The sequence below is a fragment of the Amblyomma americanum genome, chromosome 10, assembly GCF_052857255.1.
Source record: "Amblyomma americanum isolate KBUSLIRL-KWMA chromosome 10, ASM5285725v1, whole genome shotgun sequence".
NCBI lineage: Eukaryota > Metazoa > Arthropoda > Arachnida > Ixodida > Ixodidae > Amblyomma > Amblyomma americanum.
Window position 1 is genome coordinate 35,653,261 of NC_135506.1, and position 27,449 is coordinate 35,680,709.

At 46.9% G+C, this 27,449-nt stretch overlaps 3 protein-coding genes and 1 pseudogene across 4 annotated transcripts in view; 1 reads left to right on the forward strand and 3 right to left on the reverse strand.

The window, feature by feature from the left end:
- Sec71 (ADP ribosylation factor guanine nucleotide exchange factor Sec71) overlaps positions 1-6,643 on the reverse strand; it is a 58,237-nt gene extending 51,594 nt beyond the window's left edge. The window contains exons 1-2 of the mRNA XM_077639455.1: positions 6,051-6,643; positions 804-840 (exon numbers count right to left, since the gene is read on the reverse strand). Of these exons, the coding sequence (XP_077495581.1) occupies positions 804-840; positions 6,051-6,174 (161 nt within the window). The 5' untranslated portion in view covers positions 6,175-6,643. The remainder of the gene's footprint in view (positions 1-803; positions 841-6,050) is intronic.
- LOC144106609 (NEDD8-conjugating enzyme UBE2F pseudogene) lies at positions 4,024-4,969 on the reverse strand (annotated as a pseudogene). Its single transcript, XR_013309060.1, has one exon. The product of XR_013309060.1 is annotated as an NEDD8-conjugating enzyme UBE2F pseudogene (transcript).
- A 152-nt stretch (positions 6,644-6,795) lies between the features above and the next one.
- Positions 6,796-11,815, reverse strand: LOC144106610 (cytochrome c oxidase subunit 5B, mitochondrial-like). Its single transcript, XM_077639457.1, has 4 exons — positions 11,663-11,815; positions 10,859-10,932; positions 8,193-8,292; positions 6,796-7,059 (listed from the first exon to the last, which is right to left on the reverse strand). Exons 1-4 carry the CDS (start codon positions 11,757-11,759, stop codon positions 6,953-6,955), a joined length of 378 nt encoding a protein of 125 aa, XP_077495583.1. The 5' UTR covers positions 11,760-11,815; the 3' UTR covers positions 6,796-6,952.
- A 133-nt stretch (positions 11,816-11,948) lies between these two features.
- CSN5 (COP9 signalosome subunit 5) lies at positions 11,949-23,498 on the forward strand. Its single transcript, XM_077639456.1, has 6 exons — positions 11,949-12,196; positions 12,548-12,656; positions 13,467-13,721; positions 14,490-14,555; positions 20,214-20,411; positions 23,045-23,498. The coding sequence occupies exons 1-6, from the start codon at positions 11,952-11,954 to the stop codon at positions 23,294-23,296; spliced, it is 1,125 nt and encodes a 374-aa protein (XP_077495582.1). The 5' UTR covers positions 11,949-11,951; the 3' UTR covers positions 23,297-23,498.
- The last annotated feature ends 3,951 nt before the right edge of the window (positions 23,499-27,449 follow it).

Consider the following 27,449-nt stretch of genomic DNA (forward strand, 5'->3'; position numbering starts at 1 on the left):
TAACTGCGTATATATCAGCCTCCTGCCCTAAGTGGATGACAAAGTTCCAGCCCCATGCCAGCAAACAATTCTGCAAGACTTTTTTTTTTTTTCCCCAATGCAAACGACAGCAGCAACAAAGACTACCAACTTGCACGCCATCTGTGGTGGTGCAGCGCTTGTTCCCTGGCACCGTGGCGAATGACTAGAGCAGTTCCTTTCACTGTCTCAGAAATCTCTCTCAGAAAATTGCAAAAGCAAATTATTCTTATTATTATTATTATGTTATTATTATTATTATTATTAGCACCACCTAGAGCCTGCCCAGCACAAAGCAGAACCCTTATTGTGACAGAATAACCAAGCACTATACCTACCAAAAAGGACTTTGAGAGAACTTCAAACAATTTTACAGCCATAAAATGCTACATCTGCAGGTGCCAATTAGGCACACCTTGATACCAATAAACTGGTATTTTTCTCTTTTCTACCACTTGGTATAGGAATGAGGGACAGTAACAAATGAGCCAATGACTCATCAGAGTACCCCAGAACAACATTATGATCCTATGGTGGATTAAATGTTAAGCACAGTACATAAAGGGGGGAAAAAAAGACATTAATTTTAAACACAGTACTTCTCTTCAATAAATTTTGATTTATTCGATCATTCACTGAGGGCACACGCAACCTAAATGCAATGCCTTAAACATGCACACAAACTTGCATGGCATAATGTTACTTGAGTAAGGTGTGCATGCAAGCTCCGAACCAAGCAAAGTAAAAGCGGCAAAAAACAGAGCAAAAAGCACAGGACCACATACCCAGGTGCTTGGTTCTTGATTTCATTCTTGATCTCTTCTACAAGAAAAAAAAATACACATTTCAGTCAGTGAGGCCACTAATCAAGGACAACAATGACCTGAACAACAGAAAGAATGGATACAATGTCTATCAATCAAAGCATACCTCAAAAACCTGCACTGAACTGGATGCGCTAGCGTTCGGAAGCTATATCTGTCAGGTTGGATGTAATGAATTCCTGCCGGCAGCAGCCTGATACAGTATGAAATACCACAGCAATGAAATAACAAGACATTCCTAGACTTTGTAATGGCATCCCATACTGCATGCCTGCTGCAGCTATGTTTGATGATGGTCACGAGAGAGAGAGCTAACAGCAAATAAAGGCTGCTTGGGAAAGTATCGCAGTGATGTTAAATACAGAAGGTTTTTGACATGTACATGACTGCATGTCAACTTCACGAAAGCTCCTGTTTTTTCAAATCAGCTAGGAAGTGGCCTATCAACATAAGCAGTTCAAATATTTGGCTTATCCTTGTTTCTGATGCATTTTCTCTTTTCCTGCTAGAGTTTGCAAACATTAATTTTAGGTATGAAATAAGTACACTTTCCCTCCCATTCTATTTAGTTTGCAAGGTCCGTTTTTCTAAGAGCTTAATAACACCAATGTCCCCCAAACTGATACCATAGTAGATGAAGCAAAAATTATGATTAGAATACCGGCAGCCAAGAGGTATGTAGACAACTCGCATCATGTCTCTCTTGTCCTCAGTGGTTCAGCAACGTAATTGCAGCAAGTAGCAAGTGTTGACAAAGATTTATGTATACAGGGACTCTGGAACTTTTTTTACAGTGTGTGTGTGTGTGTGTGTAGGTGGGGGGGGGGGCAAGACCGAGCTTTTTTTTGTTATTTATTTATTTAATGCTCATTTACATTCTAATTTTATATTATTATTTTTATTTCTCTATGTTCAAAGGTTTATGCAAACTGCCACGTTGTGGTGACGACACTAAAGCAGTAGGGAACAATGAAAAGGCTTCCAAAAGAAACTAAGGGGCTGACTCGCACCCACTAAGAACTGAATGGCTTGGCGGTGGCGTTAGCCGCTAGCGTGCTCGGCGGTAATCGAACTGAATGCCTGCAGTTCTTGGCCGCGCTTAATTTAAAGCTGGCAAGGAACCTTCGAGATAAAGAACCAAAAGCAACTACAACAACCTGGAAAAATGTGGAAGCATTTGCACGCAGCCACGATCAATGAAGATAAGCCTGGTCGCGTCTCGCATTACGCATTGCGAACGAACAAACAGTGCAAAGATTCACGGCAATATAAAACGAATTGAAATGGGAAGGTTTATAGATGGGAAGCTTTACGCACAAGGAGTGATCAATTGCAGTATAAAAGTTTGTGCATCGTTTGCTTAAATTCTGTTAATCATGATCATGTACAAAAGTCAGACAGTCGACTTCTGTTGTGGCATGACTGGTTTAGGCTACTCATATATGAAATGCTTTACAACTGGCTACGAACCCAAGTAGCTCAGCCTCACTGTGATTTTCATTGAAAGAGTCCCAGAATTGAAGTGTTTCAATTGTCAAAAATCTGATCCAAGTGCAAGCAGTTAGAGATGGGGGGTGGGGAGTGGGGGGGGTTCCCACCCTCCTTGCACCCCTGTCCCGGGGCTTTTGCTTGGAGCTCATGCTTTGCGCAGTTACAAGTATGCTACAATTTCAATCTAAAGCGGCCTAAGGGGAGAACTAACTTGCCCAGTTTCCAAGCGCCCTAGGTATTATGGATAAAGCTCGGATTGACAGAAGCGAGCAGTACGGCCGCAGTTTCGTGCCCCAAGATGTAGCTTGACATTTCTCTTTATCTTTCAAACTTTCACCCGGGGCCATCTTTCGCACAGTGCTAACCCAAGCTGTATTTTAGAGCACCATACCCAAGTGCCCAAGCCTTTTAAGGAATCTTCCCTAGGAGCCTACTACAGTAGGCCCATGTAGGGATAGCACTCCAAGAGGATGCCAAGGCAGTAGATGGGGCTGTCGCGACACCTTGCAGTAGGGAAATGAAGCAAGATTATATGTGTGTGGACTCAGAGAGGGGCTGCAAGCAACTGTGCGCGTTGTGAATATGTTTGATTGTGAGCACGATTGTGAGCATCCACGTTTGGGTTGTTTAGGCATCACCGCATTCAACGTGTGCCATCACAACCTAGTTCTACCTTCTCACATTCATCATGCGCTGTTCCCTCTGGACTATGTGATCACGCAATGTTTGAACAGGTCGTACTACGCACGCGAAAGGTTGCGAAAGCCATGACTAGCGCTCGCATTCTGAAGCTGTAATGCCCCAACTCTCCCTGCGTGGAAGCACGTGTGCATGCGCATCTACGACAGAACCTGATCAGCAGCTCTGCAAATGTTGCAGCTGTTGATAATCAGCCAGTTTAACCAAGGGAAGTGAGGTGGCACAGAAAGTTGGGGTGATGGTTTGCTTCTCGTTATGTGTGCTTAATTACACCTTTGGTATGACAACAGTCGCAGAGTATTTCGCGCGCTATGTGCTCTATTTGCCACTGAAACAGACCAGTATATTTCTGCTGCATACTTCTGCTCCACCCCTTACCGACAAACGTGCACCACAGCCGACCTTCAGGAGAATTCATGCAACAGGAACGTAAGAAACGCTGATTTAGTGATATCAGTATTATGGACAGGACCACTGATAAAAAAAAAAGGGGGGGGGGGGGACAGCTATTCATGCTGCGGACTTGCAGTGTGGAGCCAACATCACGGCAAGATTTTCTGGGCATATCACAATCGAAGCCTTGACAAGCCTGAACAGTAAAATGCGATCAGGATTGTCAGCCGGCTGCCATCAGGCTGGAGCAGTTGTGCTTTCACTTGTACACCATGAGATCGAGCTTGCACGGTTAACTGCAGGGATTTACTCAGCGTTAAAGCAAACTACCTAGTCATAACGGCTTGCGGCTTTTTTTTTTATAGCATGGCAAATTAATAGTTATGGCTACATATATGATTGCACTTCTGCACTTCGCAACGAAACCTAAGAAAACCTCTGCCCGATTTCCAGTTTGCTCAAGCTAACAATTAAGCTGCTAACGCTGCCTCTTCAAGCCAATCTACTTCGGCTGCTGCCACCCCCCAACGCAAGCGCAAATTTTTGCGAGTGAACCGTCAATATTTAATAATACAAAGAGGGAGACCATATTGGCAATACATATACTTGAGGCTGCAGGCAATAAGAAGATAACTTTATTCACGAGGTCGCACCACTATAGACTTGGTTTGTACTTTGCATAGAAGCACATAAAATGAATGCATGCGAAGGATCCAAACACACACAGCACAATGTCAGCACATATAATGGCAACAGATTACTACGGGCGTGTGGCGACCAGTAGACGCGATTTGCGATTACAGCCACCGCGCGTATTATTTACCGCTGAGCATACATCTGCACGTATTCGCGCACTTTGGCTACGAAGCGTTCTTTGTCTCTCTGGTAAAGCTCGGCAGCCTCGTTGTCTAGAGGGTCGTCGAAGTTGAGCAGGTCCGTGAAGAGCGCGTTCAGGCCCCAGACGATTTCCTTGAGTGTCCGCGTCGGCGCCCAGCCCGCACCGTCGATGGAGCTTTCACGTAGAAGACTCAGGCACACATGCCCTTCCTCGTTGATGTTCGGATGCCAGAGCCGAGTCATGCACTTCACTTTAGGAGGCACCATGTTGTAGTCTTCGGGAACCTCGACTAGAAACACGAAGCGGCCGCCCTGCCAATAGCCTTCATCGGGCGCGATGACAAGCTCGAAGCGATGCAGCACGTCTGGGTCCCCAAACTTGAGCGTGCATGTATTGGGAAGAATGGCCTCCATTTCTTGCACTTCGCGCACGAGCAGCCTGTCTCGGACTGAAGCTCGCGTCACAGCTCCGGCACTCTCGGACGCCAAGCTCTGCGCGGAGTCTGTGTTGTTGTTCGGCGAGCTCTGCTTCAGCTTCTTCGACAAACTGATCATAATGCTTGATTGCGCCTTGCCGACTTCCTCACGCACAATCCGTCTGAGTCACGAAATCACGGCTTTCGTGAGGACATCACGCGCGAAAGCTGTTGCAAAAAAAACTTCGTGCCGTGGCAGCTAGAACGCCAAGTGCCCCCAAGACGCCATCACAGCGTGCAGGGTTACCAGATGGTCCGAAATCAAACCGCGAGACAATGTATATTTTGATTTATGACAATAATAATGTTACATTTCATATATCATAGCCACTTCTTATCTTGCTGAAAATATGTTGTTAATAAAAGCCTTCAAGATAGCTAGACGTCATCACCGCATAGATGACAACAGAGTCACCTTTCTCTATCGTGGATATTAACGTATAAAAGAGCATGATACCATATTCCACACAAAACAAGTGCAAGTTGGCAACCCTTTTAAAAGCAATGAGCAACGAACTAAAGAAAAAAAGATTAAAACGACTCAATGTCTCGAGGGCGGCTTGACGGTTAGCGGCGAGCGTATGGCACTGACAACCGCCAAAACAAATCGGCAGAGCTCGCGGTTCACAAAACGTTTTCGATATATCAACAGGAAAAATGCAACGTTACAGTGAACACAGGCACACGAAACGAACTGTCAAGGTAGCGCAAACCGTGCCCCGACACGCTGATACACACGTGAACGAAACTTTCGGTCACGAAGTCTGAAGCAACTACGTGTAACGTGACACGAACACTCCAGAGGGACAAGCAGCGCAACAATCAGTCGTCGCAACGGCGCGGGGACCTTGTGGAGAAAATATAAACATCAATACTGAATACAGCTCCAGATGGTTCCGGCGCGTCGAGCAAAGAATAACGAAAACAAAATGGGCACGGTCCGAAAAGCTGCGCATATCACGAATTCAATCAGATTCCGTGCGTTAATTGCAGCGCCCGGCGAAAGCGCTTGACACAGGAACACTCGACCCGATCGTTTAGCGTAATTAAAAGCGCTAACGTAAGTGTTCCCACCCCGAACGCAACTTCAAAAACGAAAAACTACGAGAGATCGAAACACCTGCTCTCGGATCACGTACCGTTCTCCACTGAAGCAATGCAAACCCACACACAGGGAAATTATCAAGCCGGGACGACACGACACGATGGACGCGGTTCCAACAACAGCGTAAACAACGGGGCGTAAAGCATAACCAAGTAAAAATAACAAGCCATGCAGCGACGAAACGGGCAGATTTAGGAGTGCACTTACCGAGAGCGAGCTCACAGGCTTTCCTCAGTTGCGAGTGATAGGATCGCTTGATCTCCCGATCGTTTAGAATCTTCTCCAGAGCACGGGTGATAAACATTTCGCCTGTGTTCGAACCTGTGCGCATTCTCTCCGTTACCTGATTGACATCGTTCGCACACTGACAACGCTAGAATCGGCGCGCCGCAACAAGATTCTAAAGTTGGCCTAGCAGTCACCCCAAACACCAGCCGCACGACGCCATGCTGAAACCGAAAGGTGACGTCAAATTTCGGCCAGCGATGCCGAAACCGCCGTTTAGTAAATGCCACTCCACGTCGTCCGAAACCGACCGAAACTGAAACACGCAAGTAATTCAAGATTAACCGATTACGCTTGAGTGCAGGGGTATCCACTTCAGCAAACACAATTTTTATCGCACCAGACGCCGAGGACCGCAAACTAATGCTACTAGTATAACAGTACTAACGCGATGCTGCTGTAAACACGGCCAGATTAATAATTGCTTCATATTAAACGCACTTATTTATCATGCGTGCATGAGCAGCGCCTACAGTCGTATTAAAACGCATTCCAACGTCTGTGCTTCAACGGCTGAAAAAAAAAAAGAGGCGGCGGCTAACTGATGATGATACCCTTCGGCAGAGAAGCCTAACTGCCGTTCTTAGTTAGCGCGCCCAATTTAAAACATGGCGTTTCCACAAAACGAAACTTCAGATTACGAACAAAGCAACAAGGCAACGACATGTGAAACTTCAGGCATTTTTTTATTTCTTGCCACGGGGAAACAAAACGAACATTGTGCTGTGCTTGCGAGCAGCACTGCCGTACTCCTAGATTGCGTTGCATTCCTGGCTTGAGAAAAAACTGTGGTCTACTCTGGACTAGGCCTGAGGCAGTGCTTGCTACAATGGTTTTGCATCCACGATCTTGAACCAGTATCCACACTCGCAGCGCTTTGGGTCCCCTCGGTGCAACCACATCCAGTTGATGTGCGTCTGATCCTCTTCGCCTGAAAGGAGAAAAAGATAGAAAATGCCAAAGTTCAGCTATATCAACACAAATGAGAAATAAAAAGCCCTATAGAGAAACTGTACCTTGTACTGTAATGTAGGAACTTACTGAAACCGACCTTAATGTAGACACAGTACCCAATTTCCCAATACATCAATATGCAAGAGGAAGCATGCAGAGTACTTGCGTACAACAGCATTTTATCCAGTTCTCACTTCGTAAAACTAACAAGGAGTTTGAAACAACGCAGGGGGCTCAAACCAAGCCAGAAAAGCTTTGCAGTCACTTGGAAAGCACGCGTTAACAGCATAAAGGCACCATTATAAGCAGCATTTATCTATACCAGCACTGTGCATTTCACAATCGTAAGGCTAAGAAACCATGAGCCTGAAACAAGGTTTCTGCCTGCATAATAATTATCAATGAAGACATTGAAAGTGCTTAAGTTTAGTGTTACCACCCTGAGATCAGCCACAATTCTGTTCAGGGTTGAACATAGTCCCTGTTATGTAGGCAGCCATAGATACAACCATGGGGCAGCGCTGTAATGGTGTGTGGATGAGTGTGACCCAAGCTAGCACCCTCAGTGCGATATGTGCAGTATGTATGTGTCTTGCTGTAGCACCAGTCTTGAATAAAGACATAATACATACCACACAGAAGTTACTTTCCAAATTAGGATCAGTTTAGTTTATGGAGTTTAACGTCTCAAAGCGCCTGAGGCTATGGGAACGCCGTAGTGAAGGTCTCCAGAAATTTCGACCACCTGAGGTTCTTTAACGTGCACTGACATCGCACAGCACACGAGCCTCTAGAATTTCGCCTCCATCGAAATTCGACCACCGTGACCGGGATCGAGCCCGCGTCTTTCGGGTCAGCAGCCGAGCGCCATAACCATTGAGCCACCGCGGCGGCCCCAAGTTAACATCAGGCACGTAAACCTGTGCAAGCACACTTCTTTCCACGCCCGTAAGCAGGACATGCAAAAGTGTCAGAACATCATTTCTTTGTGTTAAGAAAGATAGGTCAAAGGTCAATTATTCACTGCTAATTTGCCAAGATTAACAGCGACGATTCATTGCAAAGGTCCCATTTACTACAGACCCAGGGGTAAACAACAGGGCTACTTACAAATGCAGCCAATCATTCGCTTCTCTAAGTGGGATGGGATCAGGTTTGGGTTGTCCTTGGTGCCAGGGCCTCTCTTGAAGACCTTCATGTCAAACGGATCCTGCACAAGCCAATGCGAAAGAGCAGGCAGTAAACACACAGCACACCGTTAATACAGCTAGTTTATTTGGCTTCACAGGAATACAAAAATTAACTTTCCCACTGGTATTTAGGGAGAAGCGGGGCTTTCAGGAACCATTTAAAGCTTTGTTTATGGACAGTTATGTTTTGAAAATAAAAATTAAAATTAGCCCAAGATGTAAATGACTACCGTTGAAAGGGTACAGGCATAACATTTTCAGTTGTGCATTCATTCTCTGTAATCACTCACAATAAATTAGTAAACCAATAACCACGCAGAATTTGCCAAAGTGCAGTAAAAGAATTATAACCGCATTTCGTCTCGTGCTGTTTCAGTTGCTACGGCCAAATGGTGACAAACGTTCATTTTGACTTTCAGGCCACGAGTAAAAAAAACCAATATTACAATCGCTTGTTCATTCATTACCATTTTGGCCCCTGAGGCACGATGACACAAGTGTTTGAGTTAATTGAAACAATGAACCAGCTCCTATATAGCAGTTCTTTAATGTCTCAAGTGACCTGAAGCCCAGTTTGACCCCTAGCTGCCACTCAGCTGTTGAAACTGAAACCGTACGAGATAATAAATTCCAATTATCCACTGTGCATAGGTGAAACGCATGTGGTGACCCAGCTGTACTGATGCATTGCGCACTATTGCAAAAGAGGAAACAAGCAACCAAAACCTTTGTGTCTGCACTTTTTTAATGCTGGTAAACATTTAACCAAACTAACTTTAGCATGGATTAGCCAAACACGAAAAGGACAAATGCAATGGTTTGAAATTCCCAGAAATTAGCGTTCCGATATATTTACGTGTAGAGCTCAGATAAATATACACATTCAAACACGTCTCAAACATCAACTCATGATGTCTGAAAGTGGTTGTTAGGCACTACACCTTTCTTTTTCAACAAACCATCAGATCTGTATGGCACTAGCTGAGGTGGCATTTGGTCATGCAAAATAAGCAGCTGTGTTGCATGATGCATTAAATTGGCAGGCTTGAAAACAGCACCAACAAAAGTAGCCTCAATGGCAAATTACACTTGTAGTCACAGAAGTGTGAATATGTTGCAACGGCAATGCAAGTAACTAAGAAAATACTTCCCATATTCGAACAAAGATTTGTCTTCCCAATATCTCAATTCCCAGGCTTTGTTTTGTTTGCCAAGCGAATGTGGCCTACTGTTTGGTATGACAGCGCCAGCTATAGGCTGCTATTGACTTCAAGCAACTTTCTGTTCTCCAATCACTGCCACATTATCCACAATTTGCCGCTCAGTTTGAAAACGTTCAATACCGGCAGCAGAAAACAGCATAGTTGAACACTGCCCATTAGAGCTCAAGTTCCACATTCTCGGAAGTACGATAAGGGTTAAATAGCTGAGGTGGTCCCATTTGAACAATGTATTTCTTGGGCTTTTTTTCGTCAAAAAAATGGGCTTCAGCATGGTTTTCCTATGCGAGATTTTTTGCTTGAAGGAGGGGGGCACAAGCTGGCCTAAATGCTAAAAAGCAAGCCCTTTGCAAAGTGTAAAGTGTTGCCTCTCTCAGGTGCAGATAATTTGATGTAGTAAGTTTGTACACACTATGCATGGCGTAGAACAGGTGATCCTTGCTGGCATCGCAGTTTTAATAGCCCATGCGATTTACATCCTACGTTACATGCACATTATCACACAACGGTTCTTGCTCCTAGGAATCATTAAGAATCGTCAAAGGTCATTAAGACGAGCCACCTCTCTCAACACAGCCAGCGCAAATATTCCTGAATAACCGAGGGGCACTCCACACATAGACCAGTTAAACGAACCAGCAAGGTATACACTTTGGGCTTACAAACATCTGAACACCTGCTCAGGACAAAAGTTGTATGGACCACATTTTACCCCCCCCCCCCCCCCCCACACACACACACACACACAAAAAAAAAAAAAGAGCAAGGGGCATAACCTTAATCTGCAATGAGACATGTACAGAGGTGAACAGGCTTGTCTACTTGTCTTCAGTGCTGGAGGAGCAAGCCGAGGGTCAGGTAACATAAAATCTTACCCCAGCTGTTTTGTTGCAGGCACTGCGCTTTAAAACGTTCATGTAGCTATGCTGCAATGCTTGAGTGCAAGGATTACTAGTGAAAACCGCTACCCGCTTTAGAAATTCGCACCTATTGTTCGGCCAACCACCGCATGAGCTACAGACAAGCTCCTCACGTATGTGCTACTTCCATTGAGTCACTTGCGGCGTTTTTTCAAATAACCCATTCATGCTTGGGTGAAAGGGGCTCCTACTTGCAAGCTTGTACAGACTCTGCGCAGTTTTTCTTTGTCAAAATCAGCTGTTCTGTCTAAGAACAAACGCAGTGTTGATGTTTTACCTTAAAACTACAAATTACAGCCAAACTTCTTTCCTCTGTCATGCGCTAATCATAGCACAGCCTTTTTCATGTAGGGAATAACAGTGGGGCGGCAGTGGCCTAAGCACCGGACTGCTAAAGCAGTGTCAGCATCGAAGCATCCAGAACATTCCAACAAACATGAACGCACATCATTTCCAGCTGCATGGGCTAGGAGTTCCTGCTTCTCGCGTCCAGTGGCGTACTCCATGCCAGGGTATAGGCCTGGAAGAAAACCAAACAATCAGGATATGTGTGAAGTTCCGGAAAAGTAACATGCTGGCACGTCTACTGTTTCACTTATCGGTGATAACACCAACGATTCATTCACACAGGAAGATTTGTGATATCGATTTTCGACGCCCCCTAAACTAACGACTGTGCTCGTCACATTACGAACAGCAGCGGACCGTTACTACTAGCCGTGCTCTTACTAGCAACTTTAACTGCGGCCAGGACCTAGTTAACTGCCGCCTAAACTACCTCAATATCGGATGCTACGGAGCGCCACGCGAAGTGCAACAAGTGCTTACGATAAATATCCCGCAATCGGCCTGCCACTCCAAGCTTCAGTACTTCGCGCTCAAAAGGGTGCAATCAGTGGCGCCAGCAAACACTTTCGCATCAATAAAGTTGTTTCGAACATCCATAAAAGCCGGCAACACTTCGTCTGAAATAGACCAGCGGAGTGTTTTGGAGCTGCCTAAACCCCGCCCCTGCGCAGGCCCAGCGCTCTAACCACACGCATACGGTCTTAAATACTCCAGGTTAGAATGCAACTAGGCAATCAGGCGTAGAACAGATGGGCTTTTGAGGTAAACAGTCAAATTCGGTAGTTTCCGATGCGTGCGGCTAGGCTTAGCCGGTGTCCGACACACGGCACGGAGAGCCCGATCCACGCCAAGGCGCAAGTAACGAAAGCGCAGTGCAACAGCGAAGCAGCGATCGGGCTTACGTGGTTTTTCCTCGGATTTGTACCGCACTGCATTGACGCAAATTGTCTGTCGTGCACTTCGCAGCAGTGACCTTCCTAGCACAACGGTAGCAGCCATCCTTGCCTCCGTGAAGTTCACCGTGTGCGGTGCTTGAAGGAGAACACAGGTTCGCAGAAACTGCAAAAGTAGTTGCAAATATTAATAGTTTTAAATGAAAAATGATATTTTATATTTTTATACATAATATGGTTTTATTAGTTATTTATTATTTTAAAATTGTTTTTATAAACTTTATGCGAAGCTGTGTCGATGTGTTCTTGTCAATGGCGGCCACCAGTGGGTGATTGTAGTTCTCGACTCTCTCGGCTCCTGCGTCAAAGTCAATTCTACCCTGTTCTTATTCCTCAAATTACCGGCATCATGGACAACCACATGGCGCAGAAAACTTGGGAGATGAGCAACAACGTTGAGACAGTGCAGAGTGTCGACGATCTGTACAAATACAACAAGAAGCAACAACAGGACATCCTCACAGCCAAGCCGTGGGAGAAAGAGTATGATTTTTATTATTTTGATATGTTGGGTACGCCTCACTCGTTGTGCTTTCTATCTTTCAACAACTAAAACTCTGTTCTGAAATGCGTTAAGCAAATATGGCTTGGTGAACGGAGCTCCTTTTAATTTGCAACTTAAGGAACAACGCGTCCTCTACAAGCTCTTAGCACACACTTGATTGCGTCTGGAAGACTAATCGGCGCCTTTAAAGAAGTAGCATTCCAGCTGAGTGTTTCACGGTGAGGTATTGTATTTTATAGGATAGCATAGTATTCTCATTTGCTCGGCGAAGGCCTTGTGCATTGCGGGCTGGTTAAGCGTTGATAGATACCTTCGTCCATCCTTTGCAGCCCGCACTACTTCAAAGACATGAAAGTGTCCGCCCTGGCCCTTTTGAAGATGGTGATGCACGCGCGTTCTGGAGGAACGCTGGAAGTCATGGGGCTCCTACTTGGAAAAGTGAGTTGTAAAGCGAGACAAGTCTCTTGGCGAAGTCCTGTTCGCTTGACCATTGTGTTTAGACCACTGTGGTCTTGCAGTGGCAACAGGTGCATGTATACGCACCTTGCTGATATCTCAGCTGTGATCTTGTGTGAAGGATTTTCACTCAGTAATAAGCGCTGCAGAAGAACATGAAATGAAAGTTTAAGTGCACAACCACACGAGACAGGTGACCACGAGTGCTCGTGTGTCACCTGTCTTTCTTCACCGTCCTCGTCTGGTTGCGCACTCAAACTTTCATGTCATACCAACATGCCCAAACTGCAACGTTATGGAGCTACAGAGCAAGTGAAATCTCAATTTTTTTTTTTAGAATGTGCAAAAACCAGATTAAACCTGCACCCAGTGCAATCACCAGTGCTGAAAGTAGCAAACCGTGGGTACCAGCTTACCAGAGGTACCCAGCCAGTGAGACTGACCAACTGCACAACAAGTTTTAACTTGCCACTGCTACTACTTAGGCTGCTAGCAGCTCAGTACCTTATCCCTGAATTCATAGTTGCAAGGAACAAAAACTACCAATTTGCCAAAGCTTTGCACGATATGTGGCTGAGGAAGCATATCCATACTTGCAGAACATTTGGTCTCAACGTATGTCCCAAATTTGCTCATGCAGGTTGATAGCACAGGAAGAACTTCTGTGAATATGGTTCAAACAGTTCCATCAGGCATGCACAGTGACCCCTGTGAAATCGATTTGTTTGTGCTTTACGAAGTAACTTTGGTGCTAAATGAGCCATTCAATGAGTTATTTGTGTTTGCCAACAGGTGGATGCCAACACAATGATTGTGATGGACTCATTTGCACTGCCCGTGGAAGGAACGGAGACGCGGGTGAACGCCCAGGCTCAGGCATACGAGTACATGGCGGACTACACTGAGAATGCAAAGACAGTTGGCCGGCTGGAGAATGTGGTGGGCTGGTACCACTCGCACCCTGGCTATGGCTGCTGGCTGTCCGGCATCGACGTCAGCACCCAGATGCTCAACCAGCAGTTCCAAGAACCCTTTGTTGCCATTGTGGTGAGTGGCTTGTGTTTGTACAGTGTTATTTGTTACTAACTCCATGGTTCTTGGTGAATAGAATGTGAATAGTTGAGTGCCTATGTCCAAGGTTCTGTTGGAATGTTTGGCTATTGACTGAAGTTCAGGCATGTCAGGGGCCTCGAGTCACAGGCAAATGGGCATTGGGGTTAAGAGCAGTGATCCTTTCTCGCTTGCTCACAAATATTTTTTGCCGGGAGGCCTCGGTGGCATTTATTTTTTGAACAAAGGAATGCATTTTATGGACATGACAGCACCCCTTCACATTTAAATCTTCCCCTGCCCTAAAATATGACTTTGTAAAGTTGCAGTTGATCATTTGGACTGCAACGCTATGATAGTCATGCTCTTATTCACTTCTTTTTTTGTTAAACCTAACGCTATGGACATTTCTGTGAATTGAAGCTCAGATGCTTGCAATAAAACTTTTTCACATGTCAGCTAAGTAACCTTTTGCTGTAATACTTTGGAGCTGGCTCAAGTCAGCATTGCATATGGAGAGCATTTTGGTTACGCAGTTGCTATTGGGCAACAAATTTTTTTTTATTTACGGTTCTTAACTGTTCGTTCAAATGTTATTTTAATTTACACAACTGTATAAAATAGCTGCTTTTTGATGCCTGTTTTATGGTAACCATGGCCTGTAAATATATAGGCACCTGTTTTCAAATCAGTGCTGGTGGCTAATGTTTAAATCTTACGGAACTTGTCATCTAACTTTGAATTCCTTATCAATAACCTATGCAGATTGACCCTGTGAGGACTATCTCAGCTGGAAAGGTGAACTTGGGTGCCTTCAGGACATACCCAAAGGTGTTGAGAGTCTTCTTTTGCTTTTGCATGTTTGTATGTGGGCGTGTTGTTGGGTGTATTGCCGTACTCTAAGGTCCCACTTCTAATCTGCACCCAATTTACATCTCCACGAAAATAGAAAAGGGCAAAAACATATGAAACACAAATCACACAGCAAAGTAATCGTTGGGCCAAAGACCTCCAACGAAGTGCCAACTGCAGACGCAGAAAGGCTTAACTGCCATATCGTGATGTCAGTGACACTGGGCCTATTTATACCGTGGTTTTGGGTTTTGTTGTAACAGGCACACAGATTCACGGCTGAATTTTCAAGGAAAAGGTGCCTGTTAAGATCAGATAATTACAGTAGAAGGCCAGGTGCAGTCAAAAAAGGCAGCGGAATTGCTCTCTCTGCTTCAGGAGTAGGATGCAGATGTTTTTTTAAATAAGTCTCGCAGCATAACGTGTCTTGGAAGGTGCCAAGCCGTGCGTATTACAAATTATTTAGCAGTTTCTTTATTTCACATAGCCCTAAACCAAGCTGGCTGGTTCATGCGTATCTGATGCAACTTGGCAATAGAACATAAGATTTCAAATAGAGACGACACGAATACATTGCTAATATTTAACTGCATTTTATTTTAAGCTTATGCTATAACATGAATTGCTGTCAAAATAGCTTGTTTGCAGATATGCATGTAAACATATTCTCAGGTGTCATATACGTAAGAACTTGTACCTAGCAATTGATGCCCCTTTTGTGTGCTGTTCATTCAGTCAATCCATGAAAACATGCAAAGCAACATGCATTAATTACTCCTAAGTGAAAGACTGGATTGGTTTTGACTGCCTTGGATCTTTTAATGAGGTTGGTTGCAGTCTTGACATGCATTCTGCCTCCATCCAAATTGTTGTATCGTAGTAATGATAATTAGCAATGAAACAGTACACGTAGCATACGGTCGAGCCGATCTGTATTCTCCTACTTCGTCTTCTTCTCTCCTCCCATGCGCGCGAGTGCGTGCAGCGCACTTGCCACACTTCATCTTTATCACATTTCCGCCGCACTTAAAAAAAACAAAATGTCTAGCGAATGTCATAGTCTTTGAACCATGCGGGCCGCTTCTTTTTGCGAGTACTTCGGCGCGGCGCCGCAGGAGGTGAAGCCGCAGTTGCCGCTGTGGATTTACTACACGAGGGTTGAGGAGCGGCTGCCGATTCCGGAGCGGGCGGAACGGCTGGCATCTTATGGATTGAAGGCGCGTCCGAAGAAGGACCCTGGACCACGGTTCCGGACTGTGAACTGGGCGGCGGCATTCGGTTGCCGTCGATAGGCGGCGAAATATCAGTGAAAAGGGCCGCTGGAGCTGAGGAGGACAGTTGCTGCTGAACTACTTCTGGGCGAACCGCAGAAAACTTGGACGAGTGCCACACTCGCCCATCATCCAGCAGATAAGATGCAGGTCCACGCTGCTCCAGAACCTTCCGTGGCTCCGAAAACCGAGCTGACAGTTTGCCTTGCACATTTGGTTTGCGGACACGCACGTACTGGCCAATCTGAAAGTCACGACACTGGGCGCCACTCCGCTGGTCCACATAAAGCTTGTATTGCGCTTGTTTCTCGTCAAGCCTCTGCCGCAAAAGCTTAAGCGCTTTTGTCGGATCCATTGAGAAGGACTGATCCGGCAGTCCTACGACGTTAAGTCTTGTGCGGGGCAACCGGCCATGAAGTAGGACAGCTGGTGCAATTCCTGTCGTGGCATGGGGCGTACAGCGGTAGACACCGAGGTAGTCCACAATCGCTGTACGTAGGTCGCGTCGCTCGCACAGAGCTAGCTGAATGTAGGACTTAAGCACTCGATTGAATCGTTCAACGAGTCCATTAGCTTGGGGATGGTACACTGAAGAGTAGCAATGGCATATCCCCCGTTCGCGGAGGAAAGTTTGCATGGCCATCGATGAAAATTGAGGTCCGTGGTCAGAGACAATCTCTTGAGGGTAACCCTCACGAGCGAAGAGGCCAAGCAGGAATTCTTGAACGGTTTGAGTTGTGATGGCATTAGCGAAGACAACTTCTGGCCACTTACTGTAATAATCCATGAGAGTAATCGCGAAGCGGCAGCCACTGGGAGCTTGGTCGAAAGGCCCCACGATATCAATGGCAACCTTATCCCAAGGTTTCTTTGGGAAGGCGACAGGTTGCAGAGGAGCTGCCACCGGACGAGCCGATTTGTCACAGGACTGGCACACGACGCATGTCCGTACCATTTCTTCGACGTGCTCGTCCATTCGTGGCCACCAGTACAGCTCTCGCAGTCGACTTTTCGTGCGGCTGATCCCGGGGTGTGACTCGTGCGCGATGTCCATGAGGCGTCGTCGCAAACTTTCGGGAACGACGAGCCTGTCACCTCGGTACAAGACGCCTTGCACGACGGACAGCTCCGAGCGCAGGAGATAGTATGGCCTAAGGTTCTCCGGTAGGCTTTTCTTGTCCGGCCATGTCGCCGATGTAAACTGAATGGCTTGAGCAACTGCCGCGTCGCTGATGGTTGCCTCTTGAAGCTCTTGTAGAGTCACGGCTGGCGATAGCAGGCAGACGAAGTCGTCGTCACTGGCGTCGAACTCACTGGGCTCACTGCACGATGTGGTCAGTAAGGGAAGGCGAGACAGAGCATACGCAACAGAGTTGTCATTGCCTTTGCGATACTCTACAGTGTAGTTGTAGCACAACAGGCGAGCCGACCAACGTGAAATTCGCAACGGCCGATGGCCCGTTCCTTTCGTCGACAGCAAAATGACAAGTGCACTGTGGTCGGTGCGTAGAACAAAAGGCCGGCCCCACAAATACACGTGCCACCGTTCGCACGCCCAAACGCAAGCTAGGGCCTCACGTTCACCAACAGAGTACTTTCTTTCTTGGGGTGTCAAGGTACGCGAGTCAAACGCAACAGTTTGCAGGGAATGGCCGTTGTCTTGCTGAAGCACTGCCCCAAGGCCATATCCGGAAGCGTCAGTCCACGGGAAGGGCAGGATCAAAAAAATGCAACACGTCACATGACGTCAACATGGACTTCAGTAGTTTGAAGCTTGAATCCGCAGCAGCAGTCCAAGTGAAGGTGGAGTCGCTGCCTCGAAGTAGGGCGCGCATAGGCTCAACGACATCGGAGTAATGCGGGATAAACTTGGAGTAGAAACCCGCAAGTCCAAGGAGGGAGCGAAGCTCGCTGATGTTAGATGGAGTCGGAGCCTTCGTAATCGCCTCGATGGCAGAAGAAAGCGGAAACAGTCCTTCACCGCTGACAACATGCCCCAAGAAAGTGAGCTTCGGAACATCGAAGACACATTTGTGGTTGAGCTTGAGTCCGGCTTGGGACAGGCACTCGAGAACAGCACGAAGGTTGGTCAGGTGCTCCTGTCGGGAGGTGCCATGGACTATGATGTCGTCGATGTAGAAGAGGACACCTTTGCACCCTTTTAAAATTAAGTGCATCATCTTCTGAAAAGCCGAAGGCGCCGAAGCAAGGCCGAAACACATTCGTTTGAAGCGGAAGAGGCCATCATGGGTAATGAATGTGGTCAATTCCCGACTCTCAGGGCTAAGTGGTACTTGATGGTAAGCCGAGGCAAGGTCCAACTTCGAAAAACGCTGTGACCCGGCCAAGCTATGTAGAAGTTCTTCCGTTTGAGGCAAAGGAAAACTGTCGACCACAATAGCCTTGTTCGGCTCACGCAAATCGACGCACATTCGGATGGAGCCATCATTTTTCTGAGCCACGACTATGGGTGAAATCCACTTGGAAGCGTCGACCCGTTCAATGATGTCTTGAGCTTCAAGCTTCTGGAGTTCCTCGGACACCTGCTGACGAATGGCAAACGGCAGCCGTCGGAGCTTGCAAGCAACAGGAGAAACGGAATCCTGCACTCTGACTTTGTGCACGTAGCCACGAGCAACTCCGAGTTCCTTGGAGAAGAGATGTTCGAAGTGTGGACGTAGCTCAGGAGGTAACAGAGGCATATCAGGTGTCATGGAAAGACATTCCAACGATGCACCTTTGATCTTCATTTGTAGAGCGGCAATGGAATCCAGGCCCAGCAACGTTGTGCCTCCCGAGACAACGTACAACAGGATGCATGCGGTACGGTCGTGGAACTTTGCTGTGGCAACAAAACACACTTGGACTATAATCCGAGACTTAGAATTGTCCAATAGTTGAACTGCAGTTGATTTAAGCGGGAAATATTTAGCGAAGAATCGGTGGTAGAGATCTTCAGAAATAATTGACACAGATGAGCCGGTGTCAATCAGGAAGCGGATGAACTTGCCTTCAATCAGGACTGAGGCGAAAATTCCGTTTTTTTGACTTTCAACATTGAGAATAGACGCACTGCTGGAGCCATCCGGCATCGACGATGTGTCAACAGTATCTGCAACTTGCTGAACTTGAACAGGACGGTCGGACGACTTGCAGAGAGAGTCGAAATGGCCCACCTTGCCGCACCGACGACACTTGCGGTTGCGGGCTCGGCATGCAGAGTTGTTCGCTAGGTGAGTTGTAGAACCGCAGCGGTAGCACATGCGCTCTGGTATTGCAGCAGCAGGTTGTGATGGTTGACTTTGGCACTTGCAGCAATGGGCCTGAGGTGGTGTTTGTCTCGATCCGCGCTCGCATCTCACACGATGTACTGGAGCGTCCTCCTCAGCCAATTCCCTGGCTTCCCGGGAAGCTTGCTCACACTGTCGAGCAAGGAGCATGGCGCGCGACAGAGTCAAGGAGGAGCCTTCCATGAGTAGGCGCTCACGCAGATGGCAACTCGAGGTCTTCTCCACCAGCTGGTCCCTGATCATATCGTCCGCCATGGTCCCAAACCCGCAGTCGCCGACAAGGCTGCGAAGGACAGCGACATACTCATCGGTTGTCTCTCCTGGAGCCTGAACTCGACGGCGAAAGCGATGACGTGCGGCGATTACATTCACGGACGATTTGTAATGCTCCGACAGGATGGATATCGCCGCATCAAATTCGTCAAGGCGGGGCGCCTCGTCACCGGAGTGCGAAGCCGCAGCTGTAAGCGCTGGAGTGGACGACGGTGGCGCCAATGTATAAAAAATGCGCTGACCTTCCAGTCCGAGGCAATTCAGCAGGATGGCCTTCCGCCTGTCCGCGCCCAGAGTAGAGGCACCAGAGGCCAGCATGTAATTCCGGAACGCCAGCTCCCATTGCTCCCATGGAAGGGCAGGACGACCAGGAGTCGGCAGGAAGGGTGGTGGTGGCTGAAGCCCAGAAAAGCTCATGACGGATGGTGAGCAGGCCACGTGAAGGTCCCGAATCAAAACAGCATCCTCGTCACCAAAATATGTTGTATCGTAGTAATGATAATTAGCAATGAAACAGTACACGTAGCATACGGTCGAGCCGATCTGTATTCTCCTACTTCGTCTTCTTCTCTCCTCCCATGCGCGCGAGTGCGTGCAGCGCACTTGCCACACTTCATCTTTATCACACAAATGTAGTCACTCCTGCCGCATCAAACTACAATTCAGCAGCAGAATGCTATATTTACTCGTTTATCGCAGCTTGCTTTAATTAAATGCATTCAAAATCACACTCGATGTGCTGGTTTTATTGCCCTCTCCTGCAGCTTGCCTCGCTGGACACTGTCTTTATACTTTTGTTGCAGGGCTACAAGCCTCCAGACGAGGGTCCCGCTGAGTACCAAACCATCCCCCTAAACAAGATTGAAGACTTTGGGGTGCATTGCAAGCAGTACTACTCCCTCGAAGTCTCTTACTTCAAGTCGTCGCTTGACCGCAGGCTCCTGGACTCTCTGTGGAACAAGTACTGGGTCAACACACTCAGTTCGTCCAGCCTGCTCACGGCAAGTTCTCCTGACCTTTTCAGTTGCACTTTCTGGTTTGAGGCGTGAGACACACAGTGGCAGCACTCGGTGTACTAGAGTACATTTTGGGCAAAGGTTCTTAAATTTTTTTTAGCCTTGGCGGGACCCCAAGGTTTTTCAAGATGCACTGAGAAACTGCATGTTTTCGCTTATATCCCTTTCTTCCCTAACGTGCTTGCAAAGAAGTGCATGCAAACGTGCAGGCCATCAAAAAGGACAAAATTAATTAAATATTGACTGCCTGTTATAAGCATTACCAGTAGGATTAGTCCATAAATAAAATGCGTAAAAGGAAATATGAGAGCAGGGCATGTATCCATGCCTTGCCTTCATCTCTGTTTGAAAGCTTACGTTCAATTGCCAAGTTGCATCAGATACACATGAACCAATCAACTAGGCTCAACACTGTGAAATAAAGAAGGTGAGAAATAATTTGCAGTAAGCAGGGCTTGGCACTTCTTCAGGAAGTGTTATGCTGCTAGACTCCTTTAAAAACATCTGTATCCGGCTGCAGATGCAGAGAGAGCAATTATACTGCCATTTTACAGACTGCAACTTGCCCAAAATGCTCTCCAAAGAACCCGACGGCTCTGCGGAACACTGTTTGAAAACCCCTCGATAAGGGAAACTGTGGGACATTTCATGGTGGAATTCCCTATCCGTCCCAGATGCTGTCAAAGTAGGCCTGAAGAAAGGAGTTGATTGATATGTGGAACTGGTAGCTAGCAGAGCAGAAACTGAACATGTCCTATGGTTCAGCAATGGAGAAATGCTACTTCAGTAGTCTTAGCAGCTACACAGCAAAAATGCAAAGTGTACCAGAGGTAACTTTCCTCATGCACCTTTTAACTGTGTTAGCCTAGATACTGCAAAGCTTCTTTGTGCGGCACAAAAAATGTCAGATGTTCAGTTGCCGTTAAAAAGTTTATGAAAAATGAGTTTGTCAAAGGAATTTATTTCCTTGCTAAGACTCTCCTTGGGATTTATTGGTGTACCCTGTAATTTGCACAGTTACAATTCTGTTCGCTATATTTATTCTAGGATGCGTAGAAATACAGCTGTGAATTTAAATATTTTCTTTAATATACCGTATTTACGCACATAATTTACGCACCCTTAACTTATCACCCGGGTTTACAAAAAAATATTTTTTACTCGCATATTTTACACACCGCGCTGTGCTAGACCACCATCATGCACGCGGGCTCTACCCTATGGCTCTATCCAGTAGCATTCGGCTATTCCGCGTGTTTGTTCAGAAGGCTTTTTGAATCTTTTGTGCACTGGGCGTTCATGGTGGTGTCAGAGGCCGCTGTCACAACTGCGGCGGAACCAGCTGCATCGCCACTCGGAACGGCGAGCAGCGCTTCTGGGGAGGATCGGTAGCTCATAGAAGAGGCCAACACCGCTGTTTGGCTGATGCATGTGACTCGACTGCTGGCTACGCTTTTCTTGGTGGCTCTGACTGCTTGTTTTTGGTGATATCACAACTATATGCGTGCGCACAAGTTTGCCCATAGACGACGATCGTTGTGTCGGCAAACTTGTGCGCACGTGACGATTCTCGCTGGCTTCGCAGCTCCGCGCCATGATAAGGCGCCGACAAGCAGTTTGGTCGATGCTCGCGCGGTACTGTTAAAGAATTGTGTGGTGTGATAATTGATTTATTGATTCGTGCTTGCTATCCCGGACGAAATTGCGAAAGCAAACTTACGGAATCCGGAAATACCGAACAATTGGCTGGGCCACAAGCGATGACGCTGTTTTAGTGCCTTATTCAGCTTCATACATGCACCTTCATGCCATCCCGCAAGGGGGGGGTGGGGGGGGATGCGTGGCTTTTCATTTAGAGTGAACTTTTTTTCGGGGGGCGGCCAGCGTGGGGTCCGGGTGCTGACATATACGCAGCAACGTACACTATACCTATAGTGCGCATTATGACCTTTGTGGAGTTTTTTAAGTCACACTCGCGAAATCCCTGCATAATTTGCGCACCCCCTTCTTCGAGCCCTAATTTCTGAATAAAAAGTGCACAAATTATGTGCGTATTTGCGCTATCGCTTAAGCTTTTCACGGCGCATATAGTTGGTTCAAAGCATTTCAGTCTCGGCATACCTACTCACACAATGAATGAGCTGATGTTTTTTTTTTTCTTGAAAATTAAAAAATACAATGTACTGTGAACGGTCATTAATTGAGACATTGTTTATGGGAATTAATCGTTCAGTATCATCAACAGCAGTTGTATTAACAAGGTTCCCTTTATTCCAGCCTCACATACTTCAAATTTTTGGTCCCCTCAGAGTTTGAATTATGAAAGGTCAACTGTATTTGCCCATCTTTGTCGTGCAACAGACCTGGGCTGAAAGAAGGAGAGAGTGATGTGGACAAGCTTTTGTCTTAAATTTTTTTGTGTCTGCACTTCTTCTTTCTGTACCATGCACTAAAATAGCCCAGCAAAAATTTCTGCTTCAACAGACCCGTGTTTCCCGAGCGATTCAGCATGTCGTAGTCAGAGGTGATATTCTGGTATACATCAGACATATTGTCTGTCTCTTTGTACTTCTGTGTGCCTCTACAAGTCTATGGTCTTCCTTTCTTTTACTGTGCAGAATGCCGACTACACGACGGGGCAGGTTTTTGACCTGTCGGACAAGCTGGAGCAATCCGAATCTCAGCTCGGTCGGGGCGGCTTTGTCTTGGGCTTGGACCCGCACGAGAAGCGAACTGAGGACAAGCTGGCCAAGGCTACACGAGACAGCTGCAAGACAACCATTGAGGTCATCCATGGCCTCATGTCCCAAGTGATCAAGGACAGGCTCTTCAACCAAGTGAACATCAGTGGCAGCCAGGAGCAGCAGTGATGCCTAGTCTGTGCTTGCCCTTTCAGGGACACTTTTTCCTGATGTTTGTTTCCAACTCCTTAGGCGTTTTGTCCTTTTTTGTGTGCTCAGCTCTGCACAGTGGTGCTTTCGGAGGACAGTGACGTGAGTACTCACTGTGTACGGTGACTGTCATGTTGCCTTGATGTTTCATTTCCAATAAATTTCATTTCCACAACGACCACTAATGCTTGTCGCTGGAATTCACATGCAGTGGCAGCCAGCCTACGACTTTTTTTTTTTAACGTGATAGCGCTAAGGCTCCCTTTCGGCAGAAGATCTGGCGTCGTCGGCGTTGTCAACAGAAAATCCCTGGAGAAGCTACCAGGTGGGCCACCTAAGTCACACGGCCTTCTGTCATCATCACAACCTTGCCACGGGATTGTGAGAAAACTGACCACAGTGGCAGGCGGTAATTAAATTAATGATTGGTCGCTCGGGAAGAGCAAGCTGGGCCGCACAAGGCCCACCGGCGGCAGCACCTGCCATCACAGGGCAATGGCACATCGCTTAGCCACTCCACCACTGTGCCAGCAGTGGTATGATGACTCCCAGGATCTATGAGTGTAAAGTTGAGAGTGACCAATTCCGCATATATGGGCATTAATTAACCCATTACGCTATTGAGTCATATCCTTAATGCAGAGCTTAAGTGTTCCATCCAGTCCTTTTTGTAGGACACCAGGTAATCTCCGAAGATGTGAACATAATGTGGAGGATGCCTGCGTCGCGGTGGCTCAGTGGCTAGGGCGCTCGGCTACTGAACCAGAGTTCCCGGGTTCGAACTGGACCGCGGCGGCTGCGTTTTTATGGAGGCAAAACGCTAAGGCGCCCATGTGCTGTGCGATGTCAGTGCACGTTAAAGGTCCCCAGGTGGTCGAAATTATTTCGGAGCTCTTTCTTCCTTTCTTCTTGCACTCCCTCCTTTATCCCTTCCCTTATGGCGGGGTTCAGGTGTCCTCTATATATGAGACAGATACTGCGCCATTTCCATTCCCCAAAAACCAATTATTATTATTATTGGCACTCCAGAAGCTATGGAATGCCAGGCATGCTGCAGCTGGTTTATGACTCCAGCAGCAAACAGTCTGATTGCAAAGATCAGCAAATCATGCATCACAACGGTGATAGATCACTGTTACCATACTATCGGCGACAAAAGTAACTGGCCTTCCCCCCTCAAGTTCCAAACCGTGCCACACTGCATGCAGGCGCCGCTTGCCAATGCACTCCAACTGTCAAGACTGGCGCACTGCACCGGTCTCCACCTATTTGATCATACAGAAGATTACCATACTGGTACATAAATTACTGTGGGAGATAAAAAGGAATAAAAATATTGCCCAGCCTGCACCGCATGGAGCACAGCGAACTTGCTGTACAGGTACACACCCTGCTCCAAATAACTATAGGTACAGTCAGGCCAGAATGAAACATGCTTATGCCAAACTTTTCTAGTTTGCAGATATATTCTTTTACAACCGCACACATTGGTAGACCCTTTACCCAGAAGTATGAATAGGGCTAGTTTTATACTGCAGCTGAAAGTACACTGGCAAAATTAAAACAAAACATGTTCTTTCAAAACGTACTCAATGTTGTCACTGTGATCTTATCTTTATTTGCATGCACATAATCATGCGCTGAGTGAGTCCGCCTAGAACCTGCTCCAGCCTGCATGCCTCTCCCTTTCCTAGTTGCACCCCCCCCCCCCCCCCTTGTTTTTCTGTTCAGAATTTTCCAGTCGGGGTCACGTAACCTTGTGATGTCATTGCCCTCTTGGCAAATCAGAGACTTTTGTGACCTATGCAGGATGTAAAATCGCATGATGTGAAGTGCCACGGTGGGCAGGTCGTGATGATGTCACAAGGTCGCCTGACCTCTCTCAACCAATTAGCAACTTTTGCGACAGATGCAGGTCATAAAATCATGTGACGTGAAGTCTAATGCTGTCGCAATAATAGTGCACGATGATGATGATCTTGGCAGACGAATGGATGTTAGGAGCGTCCCCTTTGAGATGTAGTGGTGCCATGTGTCGCCGTGCTCAGTATTTTTTTACTTTTTGTTCTATTTATATAACCAATCTGTCAAATTTAATGATATAGTCTATAAACTTGCCGCTTTTCATTCAACTGACCAAATTTTAATCCTGAACTAGTATCTTTACATCACCACCTTGCTTTTGAGCCACTAGTCTTCCAGTCATTCCAGTTTCCGGAGGAACCAGCACCCTCAGTGGCCAAAAAGCTCCAATTTCGAGACGGAACAAGGTAACAGAGCGCCCTCAACAGCCAACAAAGGTTGGCTCATGCAGGTCCCACTATCTACGCAGTTCAGTATGTCTTGCCCTCACCGCCTTTTCGCTCTTCTTCGCTTCGATGTCGCTGCGCAGGCCAGTAACCTAATATAAGCCCCGGAGACAGCACGCACGACACATTGTACAGCAATGCACGCGTGCCGTCGCTCGCGGCATAGTTTAGTTTTCGGCGGCGTCCGCTTGTCTTAGTGTGGCGGTAAAACTTCATGAATCGCAACAAAATTAACGCCGGCTGTAAGCGGTTTGATTCGCCGGCGTAGTCGGAGCGCGCTGGAGGCCTCCAAACACAGGGAACCGCGGTCAAGCTTTGATGGGCATTACACGGTCCCACTATAGCCGGTGTGGTACAGCTGTGCCACGCGCACATGCTAAACATGCCTTGAGGCACGTGAAGACTCAGTAGTGCTTGCAGCGGTGCGTACTTGTGAAGTCATGCCATGTCAAAATTTAAAATGACTTCTGGCACTTGTTACAGAGGCAGGCGCGATGTGGTATTCGAAATGCATCGTGGAGGAGCGCTGCTGCATCTGCGATGTAACAGCCGAGTTTGTGTTGCAAGGAAATCTATGGATAAAGATGCAGCGACACTGGCCTCCAAAGAGTGTATGTAGCAGCCAGGAAAACGCAGCACCTGATAACACGAGAGCTATAGGTTGTACTGTATTGGGGCTTCTACTCTAATGCACAACGATCAGGAGCTTGAAAATACTCCCTGCTCTCTGTGCTGGCACGTGCTGTGCTCTCCCTAGAACGTGGGAATGCTGGCTGAGAATATTGTTTTAATGAGAACACATGCACTGAAAATAAATTGGCAAGCCTCGCACGGTAGAAATGTACTCAAAATGCCTTGAATGTGATTCTTCCAAATTTACCAAAGCAAATGGGATTTCCTTTAGGGAGTTAGATATGTTAGTCGGGATTCAATTTCTTCAGCCTGCATTTACCCGTTTCAAAATTGACATCCTGATGGGCAAGCCAAGTCTAGAAATGGAGCTCAGCTGCTCTAGAAATGCCGAATCCGCTGCTCTAAAGTGTTCGAGCTCAATAACTGCTCTAAACCGCTTTTTTTTAGGAAAGGAAATGGCGCAGTCAATGTTTCACATATCTCGGTGGACACCCAAACCGCACCACAAGTGAAGGGATAGAGGAGGGTGTGAAATAAGAGAGGAAGAGGTGCCGTCCCCCTCCCCACCCGCTCCCCACAAATCGTTAACAAAAGCGCAGGAAGTTACCTGGCGCCGACTGCAAACACGATCCCTTCTGAATCCGGCAGTGCCTCATGTTCCCTAGCCAGTATGACCCAAACTGCCATAACTGGTGTGAAAGGGCCACATACGACCACATTTTCCGGGCCAGGAGAGCGAGGATTCCTTGTGCCGAAACACGTTTACCAAAATCGATTTGTTTTTAATATAGAGACTGATCTGCAACATTAAAACAGCATGGCTATTACTAATAGCGAGCTTCTAAATGCATTATTGTTGACCCTCGTTATAGCGAAGTCGAAGGGGCGCCTCGATTTCTTCGTTAAATCCGCTGCTTCGTTACATCGGTACGCGATCTTGGTTTCAACTGTCGCACGCCAGCAGGCTATCGTGGGAAAGACAGCGTTTAGTGTGGTAGGGAAGACGAGAGGCCGAGGGCGCTCGCAGAGGGCTGCATGCAGCGAAGAGGCTGGAGAGCGGGGGAGATAGTTTGCCACATTGAATAGGTACAGTCGCCGTATTACAGGGCTCAGAACTAATGTAGACAGTTTGGGTACCAGTATATGCTACAAGACAGCATATGGAATATTTTCCAGCACAAAAATGAACG

Coding starts and splice junctions, on each gene's coding strand:
- LOC144106610 (XM_077639457.1), bottom strand. CDS start 11,759: ATGGCTGCTACCGTTGTGCTAGGAAGGTCACTGCTGCGAAGTGCACGA. Junction 8,293..10,858: donor CCCATGCAGCTGGAAATGAT/GTGCGTTCATGT, acceptor TGGCTTGTGCAG/GATCCGTTTGACATGAAGGT. Junction 7,060..8,192: donor GCGAATGATTGGCTGCATTT/GTAAGTAGCCCT, acceptor TTCTCCTTTCAG/GCGAAGAGGATCAGACGCAC.
- CSN5 (XM_077639456.1), top strand. CDS start 11,952: ATGTGTTCTTGTCAATGGCGGCCACCAGTGGGTGATTGTAGTTCTCGA. Junction 14,556..20,213: donor CCTTCAGGACATACCCAAAG/GTGTTGAGAGTC, acceptor CTTTTGTTGCAG/GGCTACAAGCCTCCAGACGA. Junction 20,412..23,044: donor GTTCGTCCAGCCTGCTCACG/GCAAGTTCTCCT, acceptor TTTACTGTGCAG/AATGCCGACTACACGACGGG.